Source organism: Eretmochelys imbricata, chromosome 3 (genome assembly GCF_965152235.1).
Source record: "Eretmochelys imbricata isolate rEreImb1 chromosome 3, rEreImb1.hap1, whole genome shotgun sequence".
In the NCBI taxonomy this organism is placed as follows: Eukaryota; Metazoa; Chordata; order Testudines; family Cheloniidae; genus Eretmochelys; species Eretmochelys imbricata.
Window position 1 is genome coordinate 167440862 of NC_135574.1, and position 25340 is coordinate 167466201.

A 25340-nucleotide genomic window follows, 5' to 3' on the forward strand; every position below is an offset into this window, starting at 1 on the left:
TTTTAGCCGCGTACTGTACGCTGCATAATATTTGTGACGGCAAGGGTGAAAGCTTCACTCAGGGCTGGACTGCTGAGGCTCAGCACCTGGAGGCTGAATTTGAACAGCCAGAGACCGGGACTATTAGAGGAGCGCAGCACGGAGCCATAAGGATCAGGGATACCTTGAGGCAGCGATTTGAAGCTGAAAACCACTAATATTTGTTGCTATGTATAGGAGTGCAGTGCTTGTAATGCAAGGAGGTGATTGTGATTGGTGCAGATGATGCAATATGAGGGTTTAAGATAATTGTTGCTTTGCAGGGCTCTGTTGGCTTTCAATTAATATAATAAAGATTGCTTTCAAACCAACACAATTTTTATTAAAAAACAACAACTGGAGGAGAGAGTCAAACAAAAAACCACACCAGCACTGAGGGGGATGGGGGAAGGGAAGGTCCCAGGAGAAGGTGGGGTTCCGGAATGGTTAGAGATTTGTGTATGTCCAGCGATTATATCCAACCTTCTCCTTTGGAGTACAGTGCAGTGGGTACTGTATTTCAGTAGGGCTAGACTGCAGAGGGATGGGTGTTGAGTGCAGTGGGTACGGGGAGTCCACAGTGCTGGTTTGTGAGGGGGAGGAGTGGAATGCTGCGGGTACAGACTGGAGCCAGGAGGTTGGTAAGAGTGTGTTGGCGGTGTCTGGGGGGAGGATGGGAAAGAGTTTTGTGACAGGGGCTGCAGGGGAGGGCGAGCATGGAGCTGCTTGGTTTGCAGTGCTAGTATCACCTGGAGTGTGTCTGGTTGGCGCTCCATAACGTTTAAGAGCCACTCTGTGGCTTCATTCTGGCATGCCGCGTTCTCCTTTCAGTCCCTCTTCTCGCTGTCCCGCCTCTCCTTCAAATCCTGTTTTTTGGCTACGGTGTGCATCATAACCTCATGCAGAAAGTCCTCCTTAGTTCTTCTTGGCCACTTTCTAATTCTGCGCAGCCGTTCAGAGGCAAAGAGGGAAGCTGGGCTCCCAAGATCATCTCTGTGAAGCCAAAACACAAGTTTACAGAAGCAGTATTGTTTGCAACACACAGAACACTGATTCAGTGATTTAAAACACAGCTGCTATTCCCATACCTGTCACTAATTGGCTGACCCCAGGCAGGGACACATGAGCCACAAGACCCCCAAAACAGTAAGTAGCCGCAGGGGCAGGGTAAATCAGTGTTCCCGGAGCCCACTGTACACTGGGCATGTGGCTCTTGGGAGAGACAGCACTGTAGGGGGGGCCTGATAATCATTCCTGTCCCCCCTTTTTCCGCAGGCTATGTTCATTATGGAAGATATCTCGCTCCTGAGGGTGGAAAATACAGGGTATTCAGCTTCAAAACACAGAGGATCCCCCTCTGGGCAAAACCTTAAAGTGACAGAAAACAGGACTAAACGTCCCTCTTAACACAGGGAAAATTCACATAAAAGATAAACTAATCCGCCTTACCTGGCTTACCTATACTGGTTGCAATATTAGAGACTTGGATTAGGATGGGTTGGAGAAGATGGATTTCTGTATGGCCTCTCTCAGTCCTAAGAGAGAACGAACAAAGGAGACAAACAAAAGCCTTTCCCCCTCCAAGATTTGAAAGTATCTTGTTCCCTTATTGGTCCTTTGGGTCAGGTGCCAGCCAGGTTAGCTGAGCTTCTTAACCCTTTACAGGTAACAGGATTTTGCCTCTGGCCAGGAGGGATTTTATAGCACTGTATACAGAAAGGTGGTTACCCTTCCCTTTATAGTTATGACAGCCTCTACCACTGCCTGCCCTCTAAAGCTGGCCAAAACTCTTTTCTCAAGATCCTAGAACTCAATGAAGTACAACCTGTGTGAAACCAGCTGGCAGCTTTATGCTGGGCATAGGAGAGTGTCAGTGTAGTTTCTTTGAAGCCAGCTTTTTCGTAACTGACCAGCATGTGTTCACAGGCCCGTGTACAGTAACCCAGAGAGCACTTTTTTTTTTTCTTTCTTTTCTTTTTTTTTTAATGCCTGCTCCCAACTGATCAAAATCTGTTTTAGCTAAAAATTGCAGGTGACTAAAAAGACCTTTGCTGAATGTAGTTGCATTGACAACCTATGTGGTGAACAAGCTAGTACATAGGTGAAGCAGGCATACAAGAATGCAAGAACTGTGTATTATATTAAAATATTATCCCTTTGGAGGATAAACTTGTCAAAATCAGTTCCTGCACTGTAACTTAGCAAATATAGGAACTATTATACTGTATCAGACCTAAGATCCATCCAGTCTAGTATCCTGTCTCTGACAGTGGGGAGAGCCAGGTGCTTCGGAGGAAGGTGTAAGAATCTGGCAGTAGTAATAATACTTTGCTCTCTTATAGCATGTTTCATCAGTGGATCTTAAAAATCTTGACAAAGGAGGTTAGCATTGTTATCCTTATTTTACAAATGGAGCAACTGAGGTACAGAGGGTGGAAACAGCATCACCTAGCTGCTGAGTGGGGAGTAGAACCCAGGTCCTTTTAATCCCAGGCTAGTGCTCTGGCCACTAAATGTTGCTGCCAGTGTCCTCCCCACCTAGTCACATCCTAGTATCTTAGAGCTAGGGCTTAGGCCCCTTCCAAAAAATGTGCTGCCGTTTAGTTCGATCATCCTGAATATTTTTGATATCCATGTACATATCCAGTTTTTGGACTCAATGACTTCCTAGGGCAACAAGTTGCATAATTTAATCACACATGGTGTGAAGAAGTATTTTCTTTATCTGTTTCGATTTTCCCACTAATTTCATTCAGTGCCTCTTGCTCTTGTTTTATGAGATCGGGAATATCTGTTCTCCCTATCAACCTTTTCTATACGACTAATAATTTTATATATTTTTATCATGTCCCTTCTTACTTTAGCATACTCCTTATTACAACTGGTTTAAAGTTTTTTAAAGACTTTTGTAGGGAAAGCTATTTATTTTCTCCTAATCCATGATTAACATGTTTCAGACTCTTTTACCTATGAACCAAGCCCTGTTTTGCTTATCTGTTGCATGGTCACTGGAGATGATAGCTACAGTAGAAACTCAGAGTTACGAACTGACCAGTCAACCACACACCACATTTGGAACCGGGAGTATGCAGTCAAGCAGAGACACCATCTCTGCCCCCACAAAAAACAAACAAAAAAGCACCAAAACTAGTACAGTACTGTGTTAAATGTAAACTACTAAAAAAATAAAGGGAAAGTTTTTAAAAAAATTGACAAGGTAAGGAAACTGTTTCTGAGCTTGTTTAATTTGAATTAAGATGGTTAAAAGCAGCATTTTTCTTCCGCCTAGTAAAGTTTCAAAGCTGTATTAAGTCACTGTTCAGTTATAATCTTTTGAAGGAATAACCATAACGTTTTATTCAGAGTTATGAACAATCTCCATTCTCAAGGCATTCGTAACTGAGGTTCTACTATACTTATTAAACACAAAACGTGTATGTTTAAAGAAGAACAAGGTCTTTAAACAGCTGCACTCAATGAAGTATGTGCTCTCTGTTGTGCTTAAATTGACCCTTTTAATATTCTTCTGTAGTGCTCCACTCTGATTTGTCAGTCTGTCCAAGGCTGCATACTGGAAACCATCCAGTGACTATGAGCTGAGCGTTGTTCCCCCTGAGATTTTGGAGTTAAGGTATTTTTGCCCTCTCTTGTTGTGAACTAGTAATAGAAAAGGTGCATGCTGTGGAAACCGTTTTATTGCAGTGTAATATAGATAATTCTCTTTGCAACTATTTCACTTCATAGAAATATTGTTTAACTCTTAATTTTATGTAACATAGCTTTTCATTACTACTAATTATATTATGTATCCCCCCATCATGCTAGGTGATGTACAAAGATGGAGTAAATTAAGTCCTCTGCGATGAAGAGTTTACAATATAATTAAAATGTGATGTTATCAGTGAGTGTAACAATCAATCAGAAAAACAAGGTCAGGAGGATGGGGGAAACAGTAATAAGAATGTTTACATGCCCTGCTGACTAATTTGAGGAGAGTTTTCCATGCATAAAAAGAGGCATTGAAGAAAGGTGAACAACAGGCAATGGAGGCTGGCATTCTTAATGGAGTAAGTGCTTGGGTTAGGCTGCTGTGAAGTGGTGCAGCATACCAGCACTTCTTTCATGCCACATTGTTCTTCGGATTGAAACCTTTCTTTTTTTAAAGTAAGTCTCTAGGTATTACAGTTGCTGAGATACACTTTGCATTTGAGGAACGAAAGAATAGTAAAGGGGCCAGAGAATGCAGTGGGCAGTGAGAATGGGGACAGGGCCCAGGGAATGTGGGGAAATATAAGACTGGTGTAGAGGGAGCTGTTTCCTGTAAAGTGCTGAAAACTCTGTGTGGGAGATGAGCGTGCCCAGCACTTTATCAGATCCTTCCTCACTGAAGAGGGATTTAGAATTGAGCGTTCAGCATCGCTGCTATCATGAGAACAGGATTAGGAAAGAGCACCGGTTCTAGGTGACTTAAAGCAGGTTCCTGAGATATTTTAGGAGTTTTACTTTTCCTTGGGCAGTTCCCCTAAGCTTCAAGAAGGCCCTTCAAAATGTCCTAGAAATAGTTGTCATGGAGCTGTGCAATCGGTATCCAGCAGGCAATGCAGTTGCATAATGTAGAACAGCATGAGTGTGGAGGTGTTGCAGAACTGTATGTGAAACAGCATGGCTAGTTTATGGATACACTGGACCTTTGTTATTTACATTATTATTGTTCTGCTAATTCAGTTACTTGTGGTTCAGTTCTCTAGTGTAGACAAGGTCAGACAGACTCCATTTTGAGTATGTCTGAAAGATAGTATCGTTAATTGTACTAATGTAACTTATAGTTATGATTTTTTGAAAGACATAAATAAGATTTGTTTTCCTATTTGTAATTAACATTACAAAATAGTTTCACTAGATCTTTCTAGGAGTATGAGTGGTGTTGTTAAAAGTCTAATTTCTTTATGAAAACAAAACATGACTACAATATTTATTTTGGGAGCTTTTATCTGATGCTTTCAAGGAGAGTGGTTTTCTGTTCTATGTTTCGGTTTGTGAAGAGAGAGATTGCATCAAAATACAAGACAAAAACCAATCTATATTACACTAAATTGACATGATGGTAAAAATGTTGGATGGCACCAGAGACTATTAGAAACATTAGGATCTATAATTTTGCACTAGAGGAAGACATTACTGCATATATTTAGGGCCAGTCTACGCTAGGGAATTTTAGCTTTAAATTCCCACTGGCTCTGTCTCCAGTTCTGTGCTACCAATTTGGAGTTTCACCAGCTTCCAGCATTTTTACCACAATGTTTATTAAATCACAATTTAAAACTAAAACAAGTCTATAGCATGCTAAATTGACATGATAGTAAAAATGCTGGAGACTTTTTGACACTAGGGCTTCCACAATAGGAAACATTAGTAAAAAATTCCTGGTGTAGATCTGATCTTAACCAGTGTATTGAATACTTCCATAGTTAGACAGAGCTTGCCTTGGAGCATAAGAATTCCTCAAAAGTTCAAGTCCCATCTGGCATTTCATTGTTTTGCTCAAGGAAAGTATTCATTATTCCTCAGTTTTGTGTATCCCCTCAGTAGAGACGGTTTATTTCTTCCTAGTTCTTTTATGTTCTCTGTTTAGTATTTTTGTAATGTGGTAGAGCCTAGAAACGCCATTTGGGGATCTGGGCCCTGTGCTACTAGATACTCTATGTTCATATAAACCAAAAGATTTAAATTCTTTAAACTCTATGAGGCACAGACTAAGTCCAGTGAGATTCACTGTATGCATAGACAGTGCAATGCTGCCTAGGTGAGTTATGATGCCTGTGCTGACCTATCTTATGCAATTTTTTTTAAATTATAGATCCTAGTTATGTTTTCCCCTGACTTCTCCCATTGTGCCACGGACTACACCCATTTTTAGTGTAAGTTAATACATTTGGATATGGTGAGGTTGTCATAAATATAAAGAGAAGGGTAACCACCTTTCTGTATACAGTGCTATAAAATCCCTCCTGACCAGAGGCAAAACCCTTTCACCTGTAAAGGGTTAAGAAGCTAAGGTAACCTTGCTGGCACCTGACCCAAAATGACCAATGAGGGGACAAGATACTTTCAAATCTGGAGTGGGGGGGGGGGGGGGGACAAAGGGTTCTGTCTGTGTGATGCTTTTGCCGGGAACAGATCACGAATGCAGCCTTGCAACTCCTGTAAAGTTAGTAAGTAAACTAGCTAGAAAATGCATTGGATTTTCTTTTGTTTAATGGCTTGTAAAATAAGCTGTGCTGGAGGGAATGTATATTCCTGTTTTTGTGTCTTTTTGTAACTTAAGGTTTTGCCTAGAGGGATTCTCTATGTTTTGAATCTGATTACCCTGTAAAGTATTTACCATCCTGATTTTACAGAGGTGATTCTTTTACCTTTTCTTTAATTAAAAGTCTTCTTTTAAGAACCTGATTGATTTTTTCATTGTTCTTCAGATCCAAGAGTTTGGGTCTGTGTTCATCTGTACCAATTGGTGAGGATTATTATCAAGCCTTCCCCAGGAAAGGGGGTGTAGGGCTTGCGGGGGATATTTTGGGGGAAGATGTCTCCAAGTGGTCTCTTTCCCTGTTCTTTGATTAAAACGCTTGGTGGTGGCAGCATACTGTTCAAGGCCAAGGGAAAGTTTTTACCTTGGGGAAGTTTTTAACCTAAGCTGGTAAGAATAAGCTTAGGGGGTCTTTCATGCAGGTCTCCACATCTGTACCCTAGCGTTCAGAGTGGGGAAGGAACCTTGACAGGGGTGCATAATTTTTTGAGTTAGTTCTGATATAGCATTATATGATGTAGGCACTTCGATTTAGCACACAAGCATTTGTGACAGTTAAGTTGGATCTACTGTATTCACTCTGCATCACACTGGTCTTATAGCACATAGAAAAATCCTCTTATATTTATTTAAAACATTCTGAATTCATCTAGGTCATTTATATTAATGGTTGAACACCTATAAATGAGACTCTATAAACCAAGGTATATGGTAATAGTTGAGCTAAATATATCATAAAAATTAATTAGGATTAGAGAAGATGTAAAAGGTAAAGCAAGCAGGTAAGTGTTTACAGATTTGATAAGAGATGTGAGTTGAGGTAAGTTAATATTACTCACTAGAGGGCAGTCATCCAGATGAAGAGCTGGAAGAATTCTAATAAGACTTTGTCAGAATCTAAGTAGTTTAAGAACTTGTGTCAGTACAGACAGCGTCAGAGAAGAACAGATAATGAGAGAGCATTTTAGAATTGGGTGATAGTCCAAATTTTTTAAAAGAATGGAGACTTAAGCTGGCCAGTTAATAACTATTAAAAAATACAAAGGGTGGTATTTTTAAAAGTGCTTCAAAGACTTAGGAGCACAAGTCCCATTGAAGGCACTGTTGAAAATTGTCTTTTAATGGAACTTGTGCGCCTAAGTCATTTAGGTGCTTTTGAAAATACCATCTATTATCAAAGAAAGAAGCAATGTTCCGATTACGTACAAGGCAAATATTATCCAAAGCAATTTAACCTGTCGACATGACGAGCTATGAGAGATAAAATGTTTGATGAAATGTTAAATCAGCTAAAGACATTCAAATTAAGTGAGTAGGAAGAGACCACAGCTCTTGTGAAAGGAAGATGTTATTTAGACGTGAGCTTTTTTGTATTTTGGTTTCCATGTACTAAAAAAAAATTCGATTTTAAAATCCTAACTACAAATATAACTAGTAAAACTGTGAGATAAGGCAGTCACTTCATAGTAAATATATATTTAGAACAAAACTTGTAAATATACATAATACAGAAGTTATAAAACACGTGCTATATATGCATGAATTTCCTCTTTATTTTACTGAATACTGTCTATATTAGACAGTCCAAGGGAGCTCTTGGAGAGATGACTATAACAATATTGATTTGGCAGTTTCCTTATCAAGGTCAGGCTTAAAGGTATGGTACATTTGTTCAGAGGATTCAACCAATGAACCATATGCCTTACATCAACCCATTCTTAATTTTTTAAAAAATGAAACTAATGATTTTTTGGTTATATTTGATTTTGAGATTATCTGCTGGGTAAAGCCTATCACAAATGCCAAGAACATGCCTTCAGAGCTTGTATGACATTTTCTAGACTTCCTGAGTCAAATATTAAAAGTTTAAATTTGCAGGAAGTATCACCATCTTTTCCCTCAGTTGTAGATAAACCTTTTTGCCTGTTTCCCTTTATGAAACAAATCAAAACTTTTAGAGACTTCCAATGTAAGACACCCCCCCCACACACCCACTGCCCGTTGGAAAATTTTTTTGCAACTATGTATCACCTTTCAGCTTAGTGACACAAATCACTGGCAAAGCTGTAAATAGAACCCAGGTCTCCTGATGGCCATTCCCAAGACCAGATCACACTAGATCACAGTTGATACTCAAGTGATAAAGGTTTCAGAGTAGCAGCCGTGTTAGTCTGTATCTGCAAAAAGAAAAGGAGTACTTGTGCCACCTTAGAGACTAACCAATTTATTTGAGCATAAGCTTTCATGAGCTACGGCTCACTTCATCAGATGCATTCTGTGAGCTGTAGGTCACGAAAGCTTATGCTCAAATAAATTTGTTAGTCTCTAAGGTGCCACAAGTACTCCTTTTCTTTTTTCAAGTGATACAGTTAATTTGATATCTATGTATCCACATTGTGTCTCCAATTCAGGAAGGCACGTAAGCATATACTTAAATCCCTCCCTGTGCATGAAAGCACTTAACCACATGCTTAACTTTTAAGTGTGTGCTTGAAGTCTCAGATTTCAATAGGACTTCAGCAGTGTCAAGGCTCCCTGCATGAATATGAATATTATCTGGAATCTGGACCTGAAAAAGCTTTTTGCCAAGCTTATTGTGGAAAAAGTGATCATTAGATTATTTAATTTTATAAGCTACTATTACATAATTTCTGCTGATTACACTAAACCAGTGGTTGCCAAAGTGGACGTTAGACAAGATGGGTGAAGTAATTGATCAACTTCTTTTGGTAAGAAAGCCACACAGAGCTCTTCTTCAGGTCTTGGAAGTTGACAGACCAGATACAGCTGATGGGGTTCTGCAACCTAGCCTACAGCAATCCTTGACTTTAATGGGAGTCATGGCACATAAGAACTACATGTCCCACCATGAAATGGGTCCAGGGTGCTTGGATCAAAATGTATATGTAATGTAATGTCCATTTATTCATGCCTGAATATAGGTGACATAGCAGAATTTTTGGAAGCCTCCTCATTTAATTACTAGCTTTGCATGCAGCAGCGATCTGCCACCATCTATCCATCTCCTCACTTGTCTTCCCCTCTTATGATGATCCACCATCATTCCTTACATGATACTTTTTTGCAGTTATTTCCATCTCTGAGCCTGATGTGACCAAAATACATACGCTTGCAGCTGTTGATTTCCAGCAACAGTCTGCCTCTCTACAATAATATTTCAAACAGAAGTGTTTGTCGTCTTTTCCATCCAGGGTCTTTGGCAGCATCACATTTCAAAGGCTTCAGTTCTCTTCTTGTCAGCAGCACTGGCTTCCCAAGATTCACCTCCATAGTCATGGTGGAAAAAAATAAGCTTGTGACCAGTTGACTGTTTGTACATTTTGAGGTGCTGTGGTTTTTCCACACTTTGGTAAGGGAGGCCACAAATAGAAAGTTCATGATCAAAATCATAGATCAAAATGTAACGTAGCATATTGAGGCTTGCCATTACTTCAGCATCCGCCTCCATCCCTGCAAACTGTTAACATTTCAAGGTCTGGCACTCAAGCTCCCAAGCGAGCTGCCTCAGTTAAGTAGTATTTGAGTGCCCCTGTGCTGGAATGATCTAGACTTAGGAGTCCTGAAGAAAATTCATAAAATGCAACAGAAACATCAACAAAAAATCTTACTGGTCCAGAAGAGAAGCAGTCAACAGCAGATTTTCCCTGTTAGCCCACACATATACTGGGGTGTGCCCTCTCAAAAGCTTTTATTTTGAGGAATATTTTTCCATGCAGAATTTAACTTTTGTTTAAAAAATATTTTATTTAGTTTTTTTCCATAAAAGAGCCAGAAGAGTGTTCAATAATTCCCAAACTGAAAAACATCCACCTTTTTTATTAGGCTTATTTCTCATGATCATTTAAACACGGTTGATAATTACTTAATCCCTGGTCTTGCACGTGAGTAATTTTCTTGTGCGTAGTCTCATTTAACGCAATGGTACTACTTACTTGGATGAAGTAATTCACATGTGAAAGTGTATGCAGGAGCCTTAGATTGTAAACATTTTGGAGCAGGGACCTTTTCAGAACTGCCATGTATCTTATTGGGCCTATATAAATAAATCACTTTAAGAACTAAAATATTTTGATTTTTTGTTTTACCTTTTAGTTATGATTTATCTATTCTCAGAGTTCAGCTTTTATGTTTTTTGCGTCTGTATGAGATAGTGACTAATACAATGTCTTTTACAGTTTGTTTTATATTTATATTTTATTACTATGTCCCAGCAAAAGCCATATGGCAGTAAGTAAATTCAGCTTGATTTAAGGACTAAATATTTCTTTGATTATCAGAGTTGGCAGTTGTTTATTATATCTTTAACATTGTTTAATTTTGTTTTACTTTTTGTTTAACTTTTCTTGGTAGACAACAAAAAAGTTCTGTACTGTTCTGTACACATCAGAAAGGTCTTTCATAAAATGAGCTGATTTACAATACAAATGAATTAGATTCTGAATATACAGGGCTTAATTAACCACTGCATTATTCCATTGATTCAATCGTGTTATGATGGTATAAAAATAGAGTAACATAGGCCCAGATCCTCAAAGGTATTTAGGCTCCTAATTTCCATTAATTTCAATGGAATTTAGGAGCCTAAATACCTTTTGAGGATTTGGGTCATAGTGTTGAACCAAGTCCAAAGAGCCTGTTCTCACTAGGTCAGCATCCAATCAATGTGTAACAAAAACAATACTTTTTTTTAAAACTTCTAGCATTTATAATAAATGTTGTCTGTGTGAAATTGGAATGCCCCAAAGTCATCCTTTTGGGGGATTATGGTTATGTGAGATTCAATCTATTTTATCGTGATCTCCCAGTTAAGTTTGAAATGGCTATTCATTTACTCATGTAATGGACCTTGCTATATGCTAGTAGTGTTTGTGAGTAAGAATTAACTCCTAGACCAGCGTTTCTCAAACAGAGGTCCACAAGGGTACTCCATGGGCCCCACTGATCAACTCCTCCTCCTCCCTCCCAGCAGTTCCTGCACGCGGCTGAACAGTAGAGCTATAAACATAGACTGGTGGGATTACACAGTAATGCAGAGCTAAGATGACCAGCAGTAGCTCCAGAACTTTTGCATGAAGAAGCAGACATTCTTGGAGGTTTGTGATCTGCTTACCCTGGTCCTCTAGCATGAGGAAATGTGCATGAGGCTATGCCAGTCCAAAAGTGGGTGGCTATAAATATCTGGAAGATGGCTACCACAGAGTACTACAGGTCTGTTGCTAACCAGTTTGGAGTTGGCAAATCAACTGTGGGAGCTGTTGTGGCAGAGGTTTGTACAGCAATCGGGATTGTGATTTACCCAAAGGTGGTGGGCATTAAACATTTTCCTGAAAGAATTGCTGGCTTTAAGAGAATGTCCTTTCCAAACTGTGCTGGGGCCATTGATGGGACTCATGTCCATAATTTGCCCTCTGCAAGAAGCACATGAGTACATTACCCGTGTCAAGGTTCCTCCCCCGCTCTGAACTCTAGGGTACAGATGTGGGGACCTGCATGAAAACCACCTAAGCTTACTTTTACCAGCTTAGGTTAAAACTTCCCCAAGGTACAAACTATTTTACCTTTTGCCCTTGGACTTTATCACTGCCACCACCAAACGTCTAACAGGTATATAACTGGGAAAGAGACCGTTTGGAAACATCTTTCCCCCCCAAATCCTCCCAAACCTTACACCCCCTTTCCTGGGGAAGGTTTGATAAAATTCCTCACCAATTTGCATAGGTGAACACAGACCCAAACCCTTGGATCTTAAGAACAATGAAAAAGCATTCAGATTCTTAAAAGAAGAATTTTAATAGAAGAAAAAGTAAAAACAATCACCTCTGTAAAATCAGAATGGTAAATACCTTATGGGCTAATTAGATTCAAAACATAGAGAATCGCTCTAGGCAAAACCTTAAATTACAAAAAGACACAAAAACAGGAATCTACATTCTATTCAGCACAGTTTATTTTCTCAGCCATTTAAAGGAATCAGAATCTAACGCACATCTAGCTAGATTACTTGCTAAGTTTTAAGACTCCATTCCTGTTCTGTCCCCGGCAAAAGCATCACACAGACAGAGAGAGGCTTTGTTTCTCCCCCCCTCCAGCTTTTGAAAGTATCTCGTCTCCTCATTGGTCATTTTGGTCAGGTGCCAGCGAGGTTATCCTAGCTTCTTAACCCTTTTCAGGTGAAAGGGTTTTTCCTCTGGCCAGGAGGGATTTTAAAGGTGTTTACCCTTCCCTTTATATTTATGACAACCTGCAAAGGGTGCTACCCTATTTTTATGCAGGCCCTGGGACATTATTCCCACCAAATTACATTGTTATAGAATCACTGTCCCCACTGTTATTCTAGGGGACCCTGCTTACCCTCTGTTGCCATGGTTTATGAAACCATACCCTGATTTCAGGGGATCTGGCAAAAGAAGTTTCAGCTACATACTCAATAGCTATAGGATGGTGGTGGAATGTGCATTTGGCAGATTGAAATCCCATTGATACTGCCTTCAGAACCATTTGGCTGCCAGTGTCATCAGTGCCATCTGTATTATTGTGGATTGCTGTGTTCTGCACTATGTCTGCAAGGACAAAAGAAGTTGAACGTTTTCACCAGGCGTGAACTTTGCATACTGCTGGATTGCTGAACTGGAACACACAACCCGCAAGTGCGCCTGTCATTAGTGTGGCTGGATCACCTGCACTGGAATTCAGGGTGCTTTTTGCATGGTCCCAGACATGAGGGGAAACAAAATGGTATTTGTAATTGTGCTGTTTCTGGGTGTGGGGCAGCTGTGAGGGATTTTTTTTTAAGTGAATTTGTATTATGAATTTTGTAAACACTTTAACTTGCCCCTACACACAATGTATTACTCAATGTGCTGAAATGTATGGATACTTTTAATGCATTTTATAAAAGCTAGCCATGTACTTCAACTCTCAGCTTATGGACTATTGTGATGATGATTATTGAATTTATTGAGACTGGCCATGTATTTCAACTCATAGTTTAGATTACTTTGAAGAAGTTCCACTTCATTACATCCAATAAAACTTGCTATTGAAGCCTTGTGTGAAAATTCAAGACTTTGTACTTAAATACATGTTTAAAATAAAATGGCAATATAAAAATCAGACCAGCTGCCATCCCTATGACCAACAAAATAAGAAAAAACTGAACAAAACATGTTAGCATATGAAATGGACAACTATTTCTGGGTGTCCCTGGCCCTCTGTTCTCCTTGATCATTAGTGCATTTTGCACATGTGGGCTATGACTGGAGTGGGGGATGCACAGGGTACAAATATGAATGTAAAAAAATTGCTTGAGTCCCAGCACCTTTTCATTACAAATTAAGTACTGGACATCTCCCTAAGCTCTGGGTGTCCCTAAGCCTCTCACCACCAGATGCTGGGACTGGATGACAGGGGATGGATCACTCAATGATTACCCTGTTTTGTTCATTCCCTTTGAAGCATCTGTCAGAAGCCACTGTCATTGGCCACTGTCAGAAGATACTGGGCTAGATGGACCATTGGTCTGACCTAGTATGGCCATTCTTATGTTCTTACAATCCTTTCAGGTGGGGCAAGATCTGGAAGAGGTTATTCTGGAAGTCCCTAAGAGGAAGTCTGAACTTTTCCAGGCCAGTGGAGGACAGAGATCTGTGTATGCTGAGGAGATTTTTAGGCACTTGGTGACTGACAAGCATCTCCAAATATAGGGGGCTTGTGAGCTACAGAAGCAGCCTTAATAAGCAGAGGAACATAACTGACAATCTGGAGTTCCTACTCCATGAGAAGTTTGCATTATGACCAGCCAAAAATGGGTGAAAAAATCATGGTAAAATCAACAAGCTGCTAATTTAGCGTAGTACATAGAGATATAGAACAGCCATCTTACAAACACCCTGAGTCCAACCACAAATCCAACTGATTGCCAGCCACGGGGACTCAGACAGACAGACAGCCTCCCTGCGCTGTAATCTGAACTCTAGACACAGGCATCTGTGGACTAAATGCACAGTCTGGTATTGTTTAGACTCATATTTCAGATAGCTATGGGCCAAATACACACACTGTTTTGCGTTTTTTTTGGGACTGTGTACAGGTGGTCAATTTACAAAGTATGCTGTATTATCAGAGAGGGGTATGTAAAGCTTATAAATGTAGCTTCCCCAACCCATTTTTCTAACAACCAGTGAGTAACTTGTACAAATGTCATGATACATGCTTGTTTAACTTTTCCCCCTCAGTTCCTGGTGTCCATTTTGAATCTGATGAGGGGTGTAGTGTGAGTACAGGGACACTACGGAATTGGTGTTCCACCCTGAAGGAAGCACACTGATCCTGGCTTGTATTAATAATTTCATAGGGCCATAACCCAGAAATCCCTCCCATTCATATATTAATAACAAACATAAAGGCAGAAACTTACCAGGCTCTGTCTGAAGTGCTTTCTCTGTGGCAGGTTCCACTATGGGGACAGTCCTAGGGAACGGCCCAAACAGCTTCTCTGAATACAGATCCAGGAGGTGCTGTAGGTGCTCCAGAGGCATTGCCTCTTCAGGGACTGGTGTCAGCATTGGGGTCACTTTGTGTGCTTCATCTCGCAGCTGGCTCATCTCCAGCAGTGTCTGTGACTGGGGGTGATAAAGATGCCATTACTGCTCAGCAGATTGTCATGCCCTATTGTCAGTGCACTGAGTGCACTATTGTCGTGTGCTTGGTGAAGTTCTCAGCACCCAGTAAAATCATATTAGAAGAGGCAGGAAGCTGGGGAGTTCCCAGAGTTACCATTAGCATACCTGGCTGGGCAGCAATCAGTCTTGAGGTGCTTGATTCTCTCTCTGCATTGGTCACCGGTCCAGTTAATCCCCAACACCATGAGCCACTCCGATATAGATTTATAGACATAATCATTTCTTGTGTTCTTGCTGAAGTCAGGTATCTTGCTCACCTTGCACTGGAAATTAACCAGAATCCAGCTGTGTTACTCTGACTAGCTTTAACTTGATTGTCAGTTAACTTGGGTTAATTAACACAATTTTATGTTCTAGTATAGACACTTGTCACAGGGTGCCTGGCCTCTAAAAGGGAACAGAACCAGTCCCCTGTGATTAATTAGCTGCCTCCCAATAGGGACTGTTTAGCTCACTTGATTCCCCCAAGCCAACTCAATGAGCTATTTGTCCCAGCTGGAGAGCGGCTAGGAGTATCATAAAAAAGGAGCTGAGGGTAATAAGAGGAAGTGGTAGGGTAAAAAGCAATATTTTCTGCAGGCCCTTTCTGGGTTAGAGAGGGAGAGTGACATGTATCAGAGAAGTGCAGACAGGGGTAGCTAAGGAGAGCCCCTAGCTTCCCTTTATGAACCAAGAAGTAGGAGGAAGCTTCTGGAAGCTTTCTGTGGAGGGCTGAGAGTTCACTGGTAAGGGAAGCAGAAGTGCTACTGAGAGAGTGAGGAGGGAAAGGCTCAGGGGCTTACCCTGGAGCCTGCTATCCTGCCTAAGGGACAGGATAGCTGTGAAACCCAGGTTAGCATTAACAAGAGGAGCTTGGGACGGATGTATGTTAAATGTGTGGGACTGTTGCTTCTTCCTAGTCTGGGAAGACCTTGTTTTGAAGTTTCTTTATTTTCAGGCTTCATCTGGGGCATATGCATGTCCTAGACCCAGAAGAGTAAGCTGTATGAGATGGGAGAAAGGTCTGCATAGGGAGTCAACAACAACAAGAGTCATGTGAGAATCCTTAAGGTGTGACATCTGGACTCTTCTTTAAGGCTATCATGGGGTTGTTTGAAGCTTCTAAGTAAGTAAAAGAGCCCTCAACAAGGGTGGCCTTTGTTGAAATCTTTGCAAAGTGATTGGTAGGAGCTCCAGGGTCATGTTCCTACCACACGATGGCGTCAGGAGGCCTCGAGGTGTTATAAGACCCTACAAACATTTGTTCTAGGAATGACTGTTTATATTCTCTGTTATTGACAAATGTGTGAGAGCATCAGTGCTAGAGCCTACAGTTATGTTAGCTGGGCCAAGTTGCAATCCACTCTTGAGTTCTAGCATCATGGACAAGTTCTAGCAGAAAAATTGTGTTTCCATGGCTGACTTCCCCTGGGAGGTTTTGGTAGGGAAAGGCAAACTTTGATACATGTACACGTGTATAATACTGTATAGTCATCTCACTCCCTTTAAATAAAGTGGGCTCCAGATGTTAATCTTATATCCTTATGTTTAGAAACACAAACCATCTCAAATTTGTACCTCATAAACAATGGAATGTGACCAATATGTACCTGAGAAAAGTCCTTGTAAAAGATTAATAGCTGTTATCCCATCAGTGAGCTGTCTAATGTCACTTCCAGTTTCTTTTAGAATACCTGCTCTGAATATTGTTGAAGGCATATTCACTGGTTTTTTTGGTGGGGGAGGAGGAGAGAGTTGTAGAAATGACCTATAACTTTCTTTCAGACCAATGAAAATGATAGCCCAATAAAACATGAGTGAATATTGTTCCTATTTTGCTGGACATGTCAGCCAATCTGATTTGGACTGACAGCTGGTAGCTCTTCCCAACAAGGGGGAGTGTCGGGATCATACCATTTTTAAGATCTGCCCAAATGCTTTTACTGAACAAAAAACAGCACCTTATATTTTAAAGTCCTAAAGATACCTGAATGGTGGTCTCTTCAGAAGGCCATTGAACTATAAAGGCAGGTGGATGATCCAAGCAAGGAATTGCATCTGTCTTTGTAACAGTTTAAATTTTTCCAGAAATGGAGTTAAATTAGACTCAAAGTTGGAATGTCCAGTGTGAAGCACCAGTGCAGTATCCACATATTAACTAAGGGAAAATTTACTTCATATACACGAAACCTGAGTAACCAGGCTTTGTTGTGGGTGAAGTCTGCTTGCTTTCCACCTTGCATAGCCATTTAAACTGTGCAAAGTTAGAGCACAACGGGTACAGATCCCTGCATAATCATAATAGTAGCCTTTTATGCTGAACCTATATAGATGGTAGGCTTTGGAAAATCCCTTCCTTGGAGGGAAGGGAATTCTTATTTGCAAAATGAATTAACTAATGTCCAGAACCTGAGTTGCAGCCAGCAGTGCTTGGTGTAGTTCAGGTAGGTGTATGTATGTGTAAAAAGGTGACTTTACCTGTATGCTCCTCTGATCCTGGGTCTGTCCAGCTGGGTTACACCAGCAGCCAGAGATAATGGAGGAGGAAGACCTGGGGAAATATTCTGCTGGCTGGTTTAAAATGTCTTTAGGGATGCTTTACGCTGTTGGTGCCAGCAGGAGTGGATTGTATATTCTAGTTCTTGATGCATGATTGTGGCATCTAGGCATCTGCCTAGGCACTAGGCATCTATCTGCATATTTAGGCACCTAACTACCTCTTAAAAATTGGCCCTTTGAGACAATAAACATGGAACCCCATAATGCTACTTCCATAGAGCGATTCTTCAGGGTGGAACCTGTGTGTGTGTGTGAGAGAGAGAGAGAGAGATCGTGGGTGTGTTGCATATATACACAAGGAAGCAGAGTCTGAAGGAACTGCACTTTAAAAGGCACTATAGATAGTAAGAGCCAACAGCATTGGGAACAAGATATATACCTCTGTCTTCTTTAAATTAAGAGAGCTGGGTATGCTCTTCCTCCCATTTATCACTAGAATGGTGAAGGGGGAAGAATAGTTGAATCCACTAAAGAGGAACCTTTACAAATGTTTCAAAGAGTTTGACCTATCAAAGCTTACACTATTTAAATATATCTCTTCACTCTAACTGAGCTGATATTTAGCCACATAATGCAAAACGGCCCTTTAAAATAAGTTACTTTAGGAATGAGGGGAGCAGATCCTCAACTGCTATAAAAGGTGTAGCTTTATTGAGTTCAGCTGAGGATCATCTGGCCTTGTGATTACTATTCTGAAAATCAGCCCATGATATCTCAATTGGGCACCCACCCTAGAATCAGAGTCCTTAACTTCTAGACCTTAGTTTCTCCATCTGTAAAACAGGGGCAGTAACTCTTAATTCCCTCAGAGGGGTGTTGTGAGGCTTAATGTTCTTAAAGCACTTTGACATAATACTTTGCATTTCATTAGTATTTTCCATCTGAGGTTCTCAGTGTGCCTGGTAAAGGGTGTATTTATTATTTATCTCTTAAGTGAAAGTTTTGGGGGATAGCTCTTAGGGAGCAGCAGAGATGATTACCCAGACATTATTTGGTGTAGTAGTCAGCTCTTATTAGAACTCTGTGAAGCCCTGGGTTTATTTCCCCCTTTTCCCCTTACATTGGGATTACAACACTGTAAAACCAGTGGTGCTATTTCCTAATTTACAAGGTTGTGAGGGTGACTCCAGCCCTCTATCTTGGCTGGCTAGATTCCTGCCCTAGGCTTTGCCTGACAGGTTTGAAGGATCTCTGTCATAAATATAAAGGGAAGGGTAAACCCCTTTGAAATCCCTCCTGGCCAGGGGAAAGCTCCTCTCACCTGTAAAGGGTTAAGAAGCTAAAGGTAACCTCGCTGGCACCTGACCAAAATGACCAATGAGGAGACAAGATACTTTCAAAAGCTGGGAGGAGGGAGATAAACAAAGGGTCTGTGTGTCTGTCTATATGCTGTTTTCTGCCGGGGATAGACCAGGAATGGAGTCTTAGAACTTTTAGTAAGTAATCTAGCTAGGTATGTGTTAGATTATGATTTCTTTAAATGGCTGAGAAAAGAATTGTGCTGAATAGAATAACTATTTCTGTCTGTGTATCTTTTTTGTAACTTAAGGTTTTGCCTAGAGGGGTTCTCTATGTTTTTGAATCTAATTACCCTGTAAGATATCTACCATCCTGATTTTACAGGGGAGATTTCTTTATTTCTATTTACTTCTATTTTTATTAAAAGTCTTCTTGTAAGAAACGGAATGCTTTTTCATTGTTCTCAGATCCAAGGGTTTGGGTCTGTGGTCACCTATGCAAATTGGTGAGGCTTTTTACCAAACCTTGTCCAGGAAGTGGGGTGCAAGATTTTGGGAAGTATTTTGGGGGGAAAGACGCGTCCAAACAGCTCTTCCCCAGTAACCAGTATTAGTTCGGTGGTGGTAGCAGCCAATCCAAGGACGACGGGTGGAATATTTTATACCTTGGGGAAGTTTTGACCTAAGCTGGTAAAGATAAGCTTAGGAGGTTTTTCATGCAGGTCCCCACATCTGTACCCTAGAGTTCAGAGTGGGGGAGGAACCTTGACAATCTCTATAATTCAAAGCAAATTCGGCTGAAGTTGATATGTTTGGGGGTTTCCCATGACTTTTACCCTAAGCTTGGACCTTGGCGCTGGTCTTACAAAGCTGACCCCCAGCTGTGCAGGTTACATTTCCACACTAGTAGTGTGTCGTTAGGATTTCCCTTCCCTTTATGCTGGCTCTTTTGCGGAAGGGAAGTCGGTCCAGTCTCGCCATATTTCTTTGCGCCCAGGTGAGGGTGCTGCAGTACAGGCGTTGCCTGTCTCCTCCAGCTTCCTCGCGCTCCCGCAGCCTCAGCACCAGGACCGTGGCTGGGAATGGCTGAGATTGTGCCCAGCAGAGGGCGCTGCCGGACCGGTCCAGGCGGCGGCCGAAGCAGCGGCAGGGATGCAGTGGGAGGGTGGGTGGCTGGAGAAGCTGGTGCTGCAGAGCCGGCGGGGTCCCAGCGGAGAGCATGAGGCGCTCAGAGCGGGAAGAGCGTGGAGTGGGAGCGCTGAGCTTCGCGCAGCCCTGATCCAAGCCTCCGCGCTGGACTCCGGAAGACATGACTATGGCTGGGGGAAGGAGAGGGCTGGTGGCTCCCCAGAACACCTTTCTGGAGAACATTGTGCGGAGATCTAATGGTAAGGGGAGGATTAGCATTCACCAGCAGCACGCCCAGTAACAGGAGATGCTCCGGGGCGGCCAGAAATGCTGCTGAGCTTGGGGCTCGCAGGGGGGGCAGTGGCAAAGAAAACCCAGGAAGTCCTTCCTGCAGCCGGTCTCCGGCCGGGGGCTGCCCAACCGGCTTTGAACCATCACGGCTCGGAGGGGATTGAATGAAGCGGTCTATGCCCCTGCCCTTGGTGGCGCGATCCCGCCGGCGATGCCTTTTCAAAGTCCCGCAGAAAGTAGAGGGGAGAGTCTGATCGGACCCTCCGAAGGGGGGAGGTGGGGAAGGAAGTCCAGGCTCTTGGGTTGCACGAAACCCCCGTGATCTGGCGTAAAGCACCCCTGGGACGCTGCTCTGCGGGGCTCAGGTGTCTGCTGTAGAGATGTGAGAGGGAGACGGGTTTGCGGGAGAGAGGCTCGGGCACGCTCTAGAGCCGCCTGGATGCTGCCCCAGTGGAGACCCCGCCATGCTCAGGCTCAGACTCATCGCCCGCTCCTCGCAGCTGGGACTGCACCCGGCCCCCTCCTCAGGCCTCTCCCACACCACTGGTGGTGCCCTCCTCCTTGCTCAGGGGCTGCGTCCTTCCTTTCCACTGGGACGTGCTGCTTCGGGGCTAGGCGACCCAATGTGCCTGTCTTGGCAGAGCCTGCGACGGTTGTTTGGTAGTTGGCGATCGCCTTAGTTTTAATTTGCTTGCCAGGAGATCTCTCTGCTGTTGACTTAATTCTCTTCTATCTCTTAGCTCCGGTGGCAGGCAGGGTGAGGGTTCGGGTGCTGCTGTAATCACAGATACGATCCGTGGGTCGGTTTAAATTAAGGGTACAGCAAAAAGCCTATCCTGGGTTTGGGTGTCTAAGGAGGGGGTATATTTCTTAGGCATTCTCCTTATACACAGCAGTGTATGCAGGATAACCTCATATATCAGCCATTCAGGACATTTGTCTATTAGATCTAAATAGCTGCCTGTCACTTCTGTAACAGTAAGGAGTGAATAGGTGTTAGCCTGTATATGGTTTAAATTGAATACTGAAAATGTTGTAGTTCTTCTATAGCCAAATGTCAAAACCATCAGCCATACTATGGGCCGGATCCTGTGGAATTCACTAATTCAAGTAGTTTACACTCACCCAAAGGATCCCACAGACTTCAAGGAAATACAGGGTATGTAAGAAGTCAGTTGACTGTCAGGGAGATTCTTTTGGTCTAAGAAATTGCTTTTTAATGACTAAATGATTTCGAAATTCAAGATGGTCTCTAGGAAAAAAAGGAAAAACCCCCAAGTCATCTTGGAAGATAAGGGAGGTCTATCTCGCGGAGTTGAAATTAAGTTTCTTTTTTAAGTAAAGAAAACGGTATTTGAAATTTTGTGAGCCTAAGGATGGATAATTTTTTCAAGAATACAGTAATCAGTATATTGTTGCAAGGGGAAATGTTTAGAATTGCACAACTGCATGTGAACATGTATTAATGTGATCTGGAGTTTGCTAAAAGGCTGTTTCCTTAAAAGGCCTCAATCATGCAAACATTATGCATAATACTTAAAACGAAGAACGTATATGTTTGCAGGAATCTTGGCCTAAGTTCTACCAATTTTTAACTCCCATTCACTTCACTGAGGATACTAAGCAATTTAAGGACTTGGATAAGTTAGAGTGTAGAATCAGGCCCCCACATCAAGAAAACACAATTATTGAATTACACTATTTAAAAATAATCAGCTACATGATGATAAAGTGAAGAAGGGCAATTCCTCATTTGATCTTGGGCTGGAAACTCAAATTACTCCAAGGAACGATTTTCAATTTTTTTTTTTTTTTTTTTTTTTTTTTAAAAACTGGAGGCTCTTATTGAAGCAACAGCATTTTAGAAAGTCCGGGAGTGCAGACAATCTGGGTACTACTAATGCATCTTCACACGTAATTGTGACACTCTAAATAGGTTGCCTTCTCCCACTCTCTTCCTAGAGAAATGTTTGATTACTGTATTCTTAGAACAAAAAAATACTATCCATTCTTACTGAAAATCCCATTATTTAAAAATAAAATCTCCTGGCTGGCTGTGGTGAAATAGAACCTCTAATCTTCCAATTTCAGTTACTTAAAATTTTTTCTAGAGACTGTCTTGAGTCTTTGAATAATTTCATCATGAGAAAAGTCAACTTCTCACTTTATTCAGCAGAACTGATGAGTCATCAACCTGAACATTTGATCAGTTTTCCATCCCTACACCCCCACAATCATCTGAAGCAGTGTCAAAAGTTACCTTGACATTATAATTTATATGGCGCTGTGGGTGAGCAAGTTGCTTCACAGACTAATAAAAAGAGCAGGCCCCTGCTCTCAGATGTGCATTAGTTCATGAGGGCTATAATAATACTAGACTGAACCTCTAGGCTCAACCTTGTAGGAGGGGATGGCACACAGCTGTACCACACTAAGGAGGAATTGTGACTCAAGTTACAGTCCCTTCCCTTGCTCTTAAGAGGGTGTAATTGAGTGAAGTCCTTTCCCCACTTTGTGCTCGCTCAGCTCTGCTGGTCAGTTTACGGGAGGCATGGGGGAGTCAAGGCTCCTCCCATTTCCTCTTCCTCTGTCCCTTCTCCTGGCCCACCTGCTTGGAAGGAGAATACTGGGCTGTAGTCTTCGCTATGCCTCCTGTACCCAAGCTGTGAGGCAGGGGAAGCTAAAGTGGCCACATAAAAGTTAAGGTTTTGGTCCCCCTTTATTCGCCTACTCAGTCACATTTGGCTGGGTCACAATCTGACTGATGAGAAATAAATATAAAATGATAGGATTTGCCATTGAAGTTTTATCAAGGAGTTTTATGGGAGTTTTATCAAGTTAGTACTTAGCTGGCAGCTCAGAGCAGGTTACACACTGCCTCCAAATATTGAGCAGATAAACATACACAAATGTATGCTCTTGGGAGTCTGTTCTCCCACTGAAATATGAGGGACTTAGCATTAATGTCAGTTCTATGACTAATTGGTGTGATGCATATGGACCTTGCTGTGAAGGGGGTGTAGAATAGAAACCACTCTGTTTATATCAGAGACACAAATTAATTGAGGACCACATTTGTACTCTCTCTTTTTAGAGACACAGAGAAGCTAGCTACCTAAATGAGACTAGATAACAGTAATAAAGCAATTATCTGCAACCATTTATTGGGAGCAATAATCAAAACACACAACTAATTATGCCATTTCACCATTAGTTTAAAATGTAATACTATGAACAGCATTTGATATGAGATGTGAAGCTTGAAAGCGGACATGTCTCCATTGCCAAGTATAGCTCATAAAGAGAATATGTGTGCTTGAAAGAACTGGTGGTTTTAAGTTTATTGTGCATGATTTTTCAGGTCTTTTCATTCTGGCGTAGTGTTTTGCTCATGTCTATAGCTTGTCTTCAGGAGGAAGATTGTCATACCCATGTGCAGTGATTTGGGATAAGGGAGTTTAAGCACCTCCCTGACCCCACCCGCAAATGTGGCTTGCCTGAGTTGCCACCCCAGGTGCAGGAAAGAGCGGGTTTGTAAGGTCAGTTCTGTCTCCCCAGCCCTGCGTAGGAGTGGGCTGAGAAAAGCAGGGAGATAAAGACCCATTGCTCCCTTCCCCTACATGCCAGCCAGAGTGAAGGGGGAATTAACATTTAAAAAGCTACAGTAAACTACTGCCCTCAGAGTGGAGCAAAGAGGAATCCCTTCCCTGAGCTGCTCCAGGGATGGCGTAGGCATGCACCACCCCACACATATGTTGTTTACAATTCTGCTGGTGAACAGCTTGTCTTATGCTTAATATTTTAAAACAGTGTTTCTGAACTACCCAGGTATAGTTAGAAAAATAAATGTTGTGCATGGGACTTAGTCAGGCTTGGTGAACAAAAAGGGTTTGTTCTGGTTGGTTCTGAAGAAGTGAAAAAGGTAAAAAGGCCAGAACACCCTGTGGGCGGAAAATTGCCTATGCTGTAAAATAGTTCAGTACGGAAGAAATCACTAGGCTGCTGATGGATATTGCTAATGTCATATTCATGTTTTTCCTGCGGTAACACAATATCCCTGTGGTATACAACATGCTATAACAGTATCACAGCTATCATCTTGGTCTGCAGCCAATGCACTCCATTCAAATGGTGCAGTATGTTACAGGCAACTCATTTTTATAAAATGATATTTTAATGCTTTATCAATAATCTAGAGGGAAAAAATCCTTTAAGTTTACAGAATTATAGGCCTGAGTTTTGCAATCCTTCCTCAGGCAAAATTCTCATCGAGATCAGAGGGAGTTGTAAAGGCTGCAGAATTCTGCCTTGTAAAGGCTGCAGAATCAAGCCCTATTGTCTAATGACTATTGAATTTCAATAGAGTGCAGATACTTCTGAATATTAACAATAAAAGTAAGGAAATATATCACCAAACCAGAGCTTTGTCCAGACGATAACATAGCTAAACAAATATTAAAAAAGACATCTATTCCAGATTTCAGATCATACAACGTTAAGACCAGTGTGGCTTCAAACCTTTGAGCTACTTGTATTATGCAAACAAAGATTGATAATGCCATATTTCTAATATGTTATAATTAGTTTTAGCTCAAGGTCAATCTATTTATATGCTGAAAGACACTGGCATACCTACCTGAGTATAAAAATTGTGCTCCAATACCCATGAATCTACCCATATATAAATCTTTTACCAACTACTTATAGACTTCTCAATGTACAATAATATGGTGCTAAATAATACAGTAAATAAGAGAGGTGCACCAAATAGTCATGTGTTTTCTTTTGTATAACAATTTTGCTTCAAATGCTTATAGAACAAAATAAACAATTCTTGTATAAGATAATGTTTAGGCAATAACATAGATGAATCTTATCTTTCTTGTTTGAAAAGGATGTGTCAAAATTTTATACATCGAGGTCCAGACTCTTGGTTCTGCCTAAGTCCCCTTTGAGCCAAAGCTGCCTCAAACTGGGGCCTAGCACAATCTAGCTTTGGTTTTGTTTGGGGTCTTGAGGTACTACTGTAATACAAATAATGACCAGGTCATGGGGTGCTGAGAGGGGGGCCACTCTAATGGGAGTAACTCAGAGCAGCCCAGGCACTGCTCTAAGACACAT

At 41.5% G+C, this 25340-nt stretch overlaps 1 protein-coding gene across 1 annotated transcript in view; it reads left to right on the forward strand.

The window, feature by feature from the left end:
* Positions 1-20109: 20109 nt before the first annotated feature.
* KCNH1 (potassium voltage-gated channel subfamily H member 1) overlaps positions 20110-25340 on the forward strand; it is a 322053-nt gene continuing 316822 nt past the window's right edge. The window contains exon 1 of the mRNA XM_077811958.1: positions 20110-20188. Within this exon, the coding sequence (XP_077668084.1) occupies positions 20110-20188 (79 nt within the window). The remainder of the gene's footprint in view (positions 20189-25340) is intronic.